General features: G+C 38.8%; 2 protein-coding genes and 1 pseudogene across 2 annotated transcripts; all 3 read left to right on the top strand.

Moving 5' to 3' along the window:
- The first annotated feature begins 862 nt into the window (after positions 1-862).
- LOC146651359 (olfactory receptor 4B13-like) lies at positions 863-2,263 on the top strand (annotated as a pseudogene).
- Positions 2,264-3,200: 937 nt separating this feature from the next.
- LOC146651358 (olfactory receptor 5M5-like) lies at positions 3,201-4,127 on the top strand. Its single transcript, XM_085385199.1, has one exon. The coding sequence runs from the start codon at positions 3,201-3,203 to the stop codon at positions 4,125-4,127; it is 927 nt and encodes a 308-aa protein (XP_085241325.1).
- Positions 4,128-9,353: 5,226 nt separating this feature from the next.
- LOC146651357 (olfactory receptor 4D1-like) lies at positions 9,354-10,280 on the top strand. Its single transcript, XM_085385036.1, has one exon. It carries the CDS (start codon positions 9,354-9,356, stop codon positions 10,278-10,280), a length of 927 nt encoding a protein of 308 aa, XP_085241162.1.
- The last annotated feature ends 756 nt before the right edge of the window (positions 10,281-11,036 follow it).

Below are 11,036 nucleotides of genomic sequence, written 5' to 3'. Positions count from 1 at the left end.
GAGAAGCAGAGACAGAATAACTCCAGCTTTGTGCCTTTTTCATTGTAGCTGAATTACGGGACAAACTCTGTTCCTTTTCACCTCAATAAGAAACGCGTAATATTTTCTCTGAATACCAGACGGGACGGTTGACAACTCTAATAACTTATGAACAAAATAAAGTTCAACATCATTAACTTCATAGCACCCACCCAGCTGACAGAAAAAGTCAGCATAACGAAAATAAACTCCACCTAAACTTCGTTTATATCTGACCCAGAGAGACTGCAGGTCATAACTTCTTACCTGAAGTTCAGTACACACTTGGACCGGCGGCCGCCTCGGGTCTCTTTTCCTTCTGCGTCCCCTTTCTCCAGCCCGAGAACGTGTTGCTTTCTCTCATCCACCTGCTAATGTTATTGAATCTGTGGAAGCTCCGCGATAGCCACCACACGAAGTAACGAGTAACGACCCTATCTAAATCCCAGTAACGACTAACGCGTTCCTGATTTTGGCATAATAACTAGTTACCGTGCTCGTTACCACAATAATAACGTAGTTACTGTAACGCGTTACTTAATAACGCGTTAGTCCCAACACTGCTGACAAGGGTCAAAAATGTGTAATTTACATAATAGGGACCTGAACTGATTTTCAACAATTTTTTCTAGTAATATACTTAAAAAATGGCCATTTTGAAACAGGTCAATAATTACTAGTGGAGCTAGGATCAAGATTCTGTTTCTTTTAATAGAATAATAGAAGTGAGCTGAATAACCAGAGGAGACCCAATACTAAGCGCTGTAGCCGATTAGCTATGGCTTGGCGAAATTCTTCCCCCTCGTGCTCCAGCCATAAGTTGATTAATCTATCCACCGAGTAAATGATATCCTCCCAGAGATTCTCGGGCGGGTCGAATGCTCCTGGGTCCATTGTGGCTGGTTCATACTGTCACATCCGCAGTGGCAGACAAGTGGAGGTTGGAAGTAGGATCCAAGATGCATGAGATGGTGATAGAACAAACAACAAAGGAGGTAAACTGAACAAACTCACATAAGACAAGGACCTTCAGAATAAAACAGGAAACTAAAAGACACAGGACCAGACAAGACACACGAGCAGACACAGTGACACCATGTACAGACAGAGGGAACATAGGCAGGCATAAAACAAAACTCTTAACACATAGCAAACCTAAACAAAAGACATAGCAGAATATTTTGTAGGTCTGTGTCCCTCTGTGTCCATGCGTCTCTAAGTTTCAGGTTTGTTCTGAGTCGTCATATATATCTATATCTATCTATCGATCTATCGATATATCTATATATATATCGATATATCTATATATATCTCTCTCTGATCCATCTCATTGACTGTATGATATTAAGCAGAAAATAGGAAAGTCAAGTTAGATTTTTTTTCATTTGTGCTGGCTGCTTGGAAAATGTTGCAGCTTTAAAATACATGTATTTTGTAATAATATTGTTCTGGTACCTCTTGATATGTGTGGCCAACACACTCCTTATTGTGGTCATACATGTGGACAGAAGACTGCATGAGCCAATGTATATACTGCTCAGCAATTTATGCGAGAATGAAATAAATGGCAGCACATCACTGTATCCTTTTCTGCTCTCACAGATGTTTTCAGACAGTCATGAAGTGACCCTGCCATGGTGTTTTCTGCAGATGTGTTGTTTATACACAGGTGCACCTGCTGAGTTTAACAGCCATGGCCAATGACAGATATGTCTCAATCTGTCATCCATTACACTATAATGTCATTATGAAGACAGAGATCATTCTGCTTGTGTGGGTTTTTTCATTTCTTATTTTCATACTCTCATTTTCATTCATCTTTAGTTTGAAGTTTTGTGGAAATATTGTTGATAATGTGTATTGTGACCACAAATTAATATATAAACTTTCATGTTCAGCTTCAGTCCAAGGCTTTATATCTATCATATTCTTTGTCATAATTTCATACCTTTCAGTCTCTTATGTGAAGATTTTGAGAGTTTGTCGAAAAACAATTTAAGAAAACAAGCAGAAAGCTGTGACTACTTGCACCCATCAGATCGTCTCTGTGTCAAACCTGTTTGTTGGGTGTATTTGTTACTCTATTGACTTCAGGTTTTTAGTTTCTCTGGTACCAGATGAAGTCCGTACAATCTTGGCTATATACCTCCTCATTTGTCAACCAATGCTCACCCCATTTATGTATGGATTTAATTTGCCAAAGATAAGGCAATCATGTCAAAGTTTTCTGTTTCTGAGAAAATAAATGTCAGTTTTGCTCTCCCCGACTATGGCAAAGAATGACTCTACTTTGAGAAGGTACAAATCTCTGGATTTTATTTTTCTAATGAAATCATGCAAAATTATACACCTGGGTTGGGAAAAATAAGTGTATTTGATAGCTCCAGAACTGTCCAGCATTTTTACCTAAACTAAACTCAAACATGTTTTAAAGACAACTGGAATGAAGAGTGGCACAGATGTATAGTGAGGGTGCACTGGGAGTGTCTGGTAAAGGCCCCAACCTTTGAGATCTTCAATTTGACTTTGATGGTGTCAGGATCTCAACTTAAATGATATGGTTTTGTTGGCTTGTATATTTGACAGTTGAGTTCAGTGGGTCATAGTATAACGTAAAATTAGACTGCTGGACTGTTCAAAAAATTTGGTGAAATTTTAAATTTTCCTTAAGAACAAGAAAAAGGTATCTTGATTTCTTTGATGTAATAATTTTACAATGTATATTATTTAACACAAAAAAAAGTGAGAAATAACTTTCAAAAGAAAAGAATGCCATTAATTGGATCTCCCCCTCCTCCTCCTCCTCCTCTGTGTTGCAGCTATAAATATTAGCAGAAGCTTATTTTTGTCTTGTTCAACCTGGAAGGAAGCAGCTGAGTTTATTGTTATGTGTTCTTAATATATAAGAATCTGTGTAATTGAATCTTAAATCGTTTAAAGTATAAAACTACTTGCTGTTTGTTTTTGATTGCTAATGTGGACATTGTACAACAGGTGCAACAGCTGCTGAGAAGGATCGTGCCTTAATCAGGTAACACGTGTGAGTAAAACAGCATTTGAACATCATAGTAGAAACGTTTCTCAGCTATATTGATGTCTGGTATTTCTTTCCATATATCTAATGAATATAACATATAATTATTACTGATCTATCTTATTCACACTGTCATATTATGGAGAAAATGGGAAACTCAAGTGAGACTGTATCATTTGTGCTGGCTGCTTATGGAAATGTGGGAGAGTTAAAACACCTTTATTTCATTATAATACTGATATGGTATTTCTCAATATGTGTGGCCAACACAGTTCTTATTGTGGTCATACGTCTGGACAGAAGACTGCATGAGCCAATGTATATACTACTTTGTAGTTTATGTTTGAGTGAAATAAATGGCAGCACATCACTGTATCCTCTTTTGCTCTCACAGATGTTTTCAGACAGCCACGAGGTGACTGTGCCGTGGTGTTTTCTGCAGATGTTTTGTTTGTACACAAGTGCTTCTGTTGAGATTTGTAGTTTAGCAGCCATGGCCTATGACAGATATATCTCAATCTGTAATCCATTCACCTATAATGTTATTATGAACACAGACAGAGTTTTTTTGATGATTCTGCTTGTGTGGGTGTATTCATTTCTTAGTGTTATTTTCTCATATTCATTCATCTTCAGTTTGAAGTTTTGTGGAAATATTATTCACAACGTGTATTGTGACCACCAATTAATAATTAGACTTTCATGTGCAGTTCCAATCCAAAGCTTTATATCTGACATATCCTTTGCCATTGCGAGTGCTTTCATACCCTTCAGTCTCATTTCATTTTCTTACCTGAGGATTTTGAGAGTTTGTCAAAAAACATCAAAAGAAAACAAGCAGAAAGCTGTGACTACTTGCACTCCTCAGATCATCTCTGTGTCAAACCTGTGTGTCGGGTGCATTTGTTACTTTATTGACTTCAGGTTTTTAGTTTCTCGGGTACCAGATGAAGTTCGTATAATTTTGCCTATGTATGTCCTCATTTTTCAACCTATGCTCACCCCATTTATGTATGGATTTAATTTGCCAAAGATAAGGCAATCATATCAAAGGTTTCTGTTTGAGAGAAAATAAATGTCTTTGTTTAAAATGAGGCTCTTTCAGAGCATCTTTGCTCTGTAGGAGAATAACATTCAGCAGATATATTTGAATTTTAAAAAACATGCAATACTTTAAAGTAAAATTGCAAAAGCTACTTTGCAACATGTAATTCTAAACAAAGCAATTTATTAAACACTCCAAAATTGTGTCTTTTTTTAAATTTATTTTAACTACCAGGCTCAGGTCACAGTGTAACCCTCTATAGTATTGTATTGCTCTTAATCAGGAAACAAAATACTCCAAAGGCCAAAGATGTGATATTCAACCCCTTTTCATGAAGTTCCACATAGAACACAGGAACACATAGGCCTACAATCACAATACAATTCAAAGTACGCATCAAGCCGAGAACGCGAAAAAGTCCCAGATGTGTTCTCGCTCCGCCCGTTTTATCGAGCATGCATCGGTGGTGACTTGTGTGGACTAGGTACAGCTAAATATCCCAGAATGCATTTCGTCCAAAACTCAAACGCGGCAATGGCGGACGAGCGGGGCTAAAAACTTTTAAATATTACTCTTTCTGGGTCACAAAATAAACTTTTAAGTTCTTTTCAAGCGAGAATGTAGCTGTGTAAACTTCAAATACCTGCTCGATTTATCAAGATATTATATATTACCAAACGCGCTCCGACGTTTTCGGAGACGTCTGTGACCTGCCAGCTCCATAGCAGACAGCGAGGTCGAGGATCTTTCTGCTTCTTAATTCAGATAAAACTGAGGTTATTTTACTCGGCCCTGAAAAGCCTAGAAATATGGTATCTAACCAGATTCTTACTCTGGATGGCATTGCCTTGGCCTCCAGTAACACTGTGAGGAATCTTGGAGTCATTTTTGACAAAGATATGTCCTTCAATGCACATATTAAACAAATATGTAAGACTGCTTTCTTCCATTTGCGCAACATCTCTAAAATTAGAAATATCCTGTCTCAGAGTGATGCTGAAAAACTAGTTCATGCATTTATTACTTCCAGGCTGGACCACTGTAATTCATTATTATCAGGATGTCCTAAAAACAACATCCTGGGACTAGAAAGAGAGAGCATATTTCTCCTGTTTTGGCTTCCCTTCATTGGCTCCATTTGTTAAATCCAGAATTGAATTCAAAATCCTGCTCCTCACATACAAGGTCTTAAACAATCAGGCCCCATCTTATCTTAATGACCTTGTAGTACCATATCACCCTATTAGAGCACTTCGCTCTCGCTCTGCTGGCCTACTTGTTGTTCCTAGAGTATTTAAAAGTAGAATGGGAGGGAGAGCCTTCAGTTTTCAGGCCCCTCTTCTGTAAAACCAGCTTCCAGTTTGGACTCGGGAGACAGACACTATCTCTACTTTCAAGATTAGGCTTAAAACTTTCCTTTTTGCTAAAGCATATAAAATGGTAAATGGCCTGCATTTGTATAGCGCTTTTCTAGTCCATAGGACCCCAAAGCGCTTCACACTACATTCAGTCATTCACCCATTCACACACTGGCGATACCAAGCTACATTGTAGCCACAGCCGCCCTGGGGCGCACTGACAGAGGCGAGGCTGCCGGACACTGGCGCCACCGGGCCCTCTGACCACCACCAGTAGGCAAACATGGGGTTAGTATCTTGCCCAAGGATATTTGGCATGCTAGGATGCTAGGATGCAGCCTGGGATCGAACCACCGACCTTCTGATTAGTGGCTGACCTGCTCTGCCACCTGAGCTACAGCCACCCCAATATATATAATTAGGGCTGGACCAGGTGACCCTGAATCCTCCCTTAGTTATGCTGCAATAGACGTAGGCTGCCGGGGGATTCCCATGATGCATTGAGTTTTTCCTTTCCAGTCACCTTTCTCACTCAGTATGTGTTTTCAGACCTCTCTGCATTGAATCATATCTGTTATTAACCTCTGTCTCTCTTCCACAGCATGTCTTTTATCCTGTCTTCCTTCTCTCACCCCAACCGGTCACAGCAGATGGCCGCCCCTCCCTGAGCCTGATTCTGCCGGAGGTTTCTTCCTGTTAAAAGGGAGTTTTCCTTCCCACTGTCGCCAAAGTGTTTGCTCATAGGGGGTCATATGATTGTTGGGTTGATGGTAGCATAAACACTCTGCTGTCTCACCAGCAAGTCCTGCCAAAAAGTTCTCCAGCACAATGGCATCCAGCAACCGATCCTCCTCTCTCATCAGACCAAGCTCCAGCCACCTAGCTGTAGCATCCCAGAGCTGACAGTTATACTTGCCTTCATCCAGCTAACCAGGAACAAACGGCAGTGTACCTCCAGAGAGGCCCAGCCAGTCTAGGATCGCTATACTTAACATTATTAATGATAAAGCTTTATAAAGATTTTAGAACAATGAAATGTCCCAAGTACGGCTGGGCTATATCACACCGTTCACGGTAATACTGGTGTAATTTAGGGGAACGATAGGAAAATGAAATATCGTGATAGAATATGGGTAAAACGCGCATGCGCAGTGCCTATGTTTACATACGCACATGGCGGCGACGCAGAATAAGAAGAGCGAAAGTGGAACGTTAAATGAAACAGATGAACCAGAATTGGTTTGTAAAAATGCTGCAACTTCAGTGGTGTGCAACTGGCGCTCGAAAATCTGCCAAATGTTTTAGTACGACTTTGCTAAGCTACGAAGCCACATCGCTTGATGGATTGTCGGAGCATTACGGCTATATTAGGCAGGCGCCTCGCAGAGTGAGGAGCCAATTTCCACTGGAAATGCCTTTTGGTTAAACTGTCAGCAAGGAATTTGCAATCGCACTGTTACATTTTTATATAACTTTAATGGACATAAAAAAACAGCTGCTTGATTAAGTGAAAATACATTGATGGGGTTTTTTTTGCACTAATAAAGTTGTGGAGTTATAAAGTATTTTGTGTAGTGTCAATTATATCGTCAGTTATATCATCAGTTATATTGTTATCGCAAATTTTCAAATGTATATCGTGATAAATATTTTTGGTCATATCACCCTGCTCTAGTCCCAAGTACTGATTAACGAAAGGGAATACTGATACCTTCGGTTAAAATGTTTTTTGAATACATGTTGACAACATTTCGGCTCACCTTTGCATTATTACAATTTGAACAGTTCTCATAATTTTTTTGACAATGTCATAAAACAGAAGCACACAGCAACACCTTAATCAAAAATGACAAAGTAAATTGAAACTTTGATCAAATATCCACTCTAAGCAAAAATGTACTTTGATGATAGTCATGTTTTGCTCTTCCCGACTAGGGCAAAAAATGGCCTTGGCAAGGTACAAATCCACAATCGCCTTATCTCTGGATTTTCTTTTTCCAATTAAATCCTACAAAATTATACACCTGGCTTGGCACAAATCAATGTATTTGATAGCACCGGAATTGTCCAGCATTTTGACTAAACTAAAATCAAAGATGTTCAAAAGATGACTGGAGTGCAGAGGGGCACAGATGTATAGTGAGGGTGCATTATGAGTGTCTGGCAAAGGCCCCAACCTGTGAGATCTTCAATTCCCAAAACTAGCAAGGAAGGAAGGTAGTCTCATTTTTCCTCCTGGAAGAGGCTGGGAAGATCAAATCTGAATTGACTATGTTTCTCACCTCCATTGTTCAGGCAGCTGCACACATTTGTAGTTTCAAGGTAGCTGTTGCCTGTTGACACAGAAATACACAAACCAGAGGTGGACATGAGGTGTCAGTCCCATTGCTACTAGCCATTTGATGCACTTAGCACTAGCCACAACAACACTGATCGCAAGATGTGTGACTTGTTCCTGGTGGGACTTCACCAGGCCTCCACATTTTTATTGTTTATGTTCATTGTTTTTATGGATAGAATTTCTTGGCAGATTCAAATGCAGGATGCTTCAACTTTGGTGGTGTCAGGATCTCAACTTAAATGATATGGTTTTGTTGGCTTGTATATTTGATAGTTGAGTTCATTTGGTCATAGTACAACATAAATGACAACTGGATTTGAATGTGTAAGCTTAAGTTAAGTTTTGGACTACTTAACCCTCTGGGGTCGACGGACACGCCAGTGCGTCAAAATCAGGTGACAAATTTACGACGACACAGCAAAAAGATGCAGCGACCCAGAGTCTCCATTTCAACTTGGGTCGCAAGTGTGGACTTCGAGCTATACACCAGTTTTTAAACTGCGTTGATAGGCCACGTAAAAACAGAGTTATGATAAAAAATACATGCCATGTGTTTTTTCTGAATAAAACAGTGGTGTTAACAGCGGGAAGAAACGGTAAAAACAGCATTTTCTACAGATACTGCTAGCAAACACTCTCTGCTTGCGAGTGAAAAAAAAAAGATGAATGTCATAGTTGCTCCAAAAAAGGTACCAAAGGCAGATTCCAGTGTAAAATCTGTCTCCACACGGAAAACAGGAATGATACACCTCCTGCTGTCAGACCTTCAGGGTTTAGGCCTCTGTTGTCATCCTACAATGTAAAGAAACTATATTTTGGAGTGGCACAAATCGTTTGTGTGCCTTCCTATTTGATGCAGAACACCTGATTGTTCTGTAAGTAGCTTTGAATGGTTATATAAAAAACGCCTGAGGCCTTGGCTGCATTTTTAGGTAAATAGTACCATATAACTTTGTTGTGTACAAAAAACTGTGCATAATTTGTAGACATGTACAATTTCTATTTGCATTTAAAAACATTGATGGAGAAATTTTAATTTCTCTTAAGACTAAGAAAAATGTATCTTGTTCCTCTACAATACTAAAGACTTGTAATATCTGATGTGTTGATGTAATAATGTTACAGTGTATCTTATTTAAAACAAACAAAAAAGTCAGACACGACTGTCAATAGAAAAGAATGCCACTGTTTGGCCCTCCTCCTCCTCCTCCTCTGCGTTGCAGCTATAAATATTAGCAGAAGCTTATTTTTGTCTTGTTCAACCTGGAGGGAAGCAGCTGATTTTAATGTTATGTGTTCTTAATATCTAAGAATCTGTGTAATTGAATCTTAAACTGTTTGTTTTTGATTGCTAATGTGGACATTGTACAACAGGTGCAACAGCTGCTGAGAAGGAACGTGCCATAATCAGGTAACATGTGTGTGTAAAACAGCATTTGAACGGTATCATAGTAGAAACGTTGCTCAGCTATATTGATGTGTGGTATTTCTTTCTAATGAATATAATATATCATTATTACTGATCTATCTTATCCACTGTAACATATTATGGAGAAAATGGAAAACTCAAGTGAGATTGTTTCATTTGTGCTGGCTGCTTATGGAAATATTGGAGAGTTGAAATACCTTTATTTCATTATAATACTGGTCTGGTACCTCTCTATATGTGTGGCAAACACAGTCCTTATTGTGGTCATACGTGTGGACAGAAGACTGCATGAGCCAATGTATATACTACTTTGTAATTTATGTGTGAATGAAATAAATGCCAGCACATCACTGTATCCTCTTTTGCTCTCACAGATGTTTTCAGACAGCCACGAGGTGACTGTGCCGTGGTGTTTTCTGCAGATGTGTTGTTTGTACACAAGTGCACCTGCTGAATTTTGCAGTTTAGCAGCCATGGCCTATGACAGATATATCTCAATCTGTCATCCATTACGTTATAATGTCATTATGAACACAGAGAGAGTGTTTTTGTTGATTCTGCTGGTGTGGCTGTATTCATTTCTTAGTTTTATTTTCTCATTTTCATTCATCTTCAGTTTGAAGTTTTGTGGAAATATTATTCACAATGCGTATTGTGACCACCAATTAATAATTAGACTTTCATGTGCAGTTCCAATCCAAAGCTTTATTTCTAACATATCCTTTCTCTTATTGAGTGTTTTCATACCCTTCAGTCTCATTTCAGTCACTTACATGAAGATTTTGAGAGTTTGTCGAAAAACATCAAAAGAAAACAAGCAGAAAGCTGTGACTACTTGCACCCCTCAGATCATCTCTGTGTCAAATCTGTTTGTCGGGTGTATTTTTTACTTTACTGACTTCAAGTTTTTAGTATCTCAGGTACCAGATGAAGTTCGTATAATTTTGCCTATGTATTTACTCATTTTTCAACCTATGCTCACCCCATTTATGTATGGATTTAAGTTGCCAAAGATAAGGCAATCATATCAAAGGTTTCTGTTTGAGAGAAAATAAATATCTTTGTTCAGAATGAGATTATCCTAGAGCATCTTTGCTCTGTAGGAGAATAAAGGAATTTGCTGCATTTCTAACTGAAGTCACGATAAAATATGACTCCTTTCTTATTGTCGGGGATTTTAATATTCATGTGTGCTGTCCAGAAAAGCCCATGATTAAAGAATTTTTTAATCTTACTGATTCTTTTAATTTAGTTCGATGTGTGTCTGCACCCACGCAACATTGTGGTCACAGTCTCGATCTGGTTTTAGCGCAGTGATTGCCTGTTTTTAATCTGAAAGTCTCTGACCCTTTTTTCTCTGATCATATGCCGGTTCTGTTTGACATTTCTTTATCTAGAAATGAATTCAGGAGGCATGTCCTTGCTAAGACAACTCGTTTGTTAAATTCTTTCACTGCAGCTCGGTTCTCCACCTACTATAATCAGTTCTCCATTCCTGACACACTCCAATACGTAGAGGAACTACGGTTTCATACCAGTTGTCAGACTGCCTTGGATATTGTTGCCCCTCTAAAAATTAGGCATCCTAAGACTAAGTTTGAACCCTGGTTGATTGATGAAACTCGTTCTGCGAAGCGTGAATGTCGTAGGGCTGAGCGGAGATGGAAAAAAAGATAACTTACAGGTCCCTTCACAAAATTTAAGAGAGCGCTGGGCCTTATATCAGCTTACAATAAAAGAAGCAAAGCGGAAATACTTTGCAAACATTATTATGGTGAATTATCAGAAACCACATATATTGTTTAAGTTAA

The sequence above is a fragment of the Rhamphochromis longiceps genome, linkage group LG16 (genome assembly GCF_057381845.1).
Source record: "Rhamphochromis longiceps isolate RC_006_pf linkage group LG16, R_longiceps_female_GT1.1, whole genome shotgun sequence".
NCBI classification, from domain to species: domain Eukaryota; kingdom Metazoa; phylum Chordata; class Actinopteri; order Cichliformes; family Cichlidae; genus Rhamphochromis; species Rhamphochromis longiceps.
The sequence above is the reverse complement of the archived record's forward strand: the minus strand, read 5'-3'. Positions and strand labels throughout refer to the sequence as shown.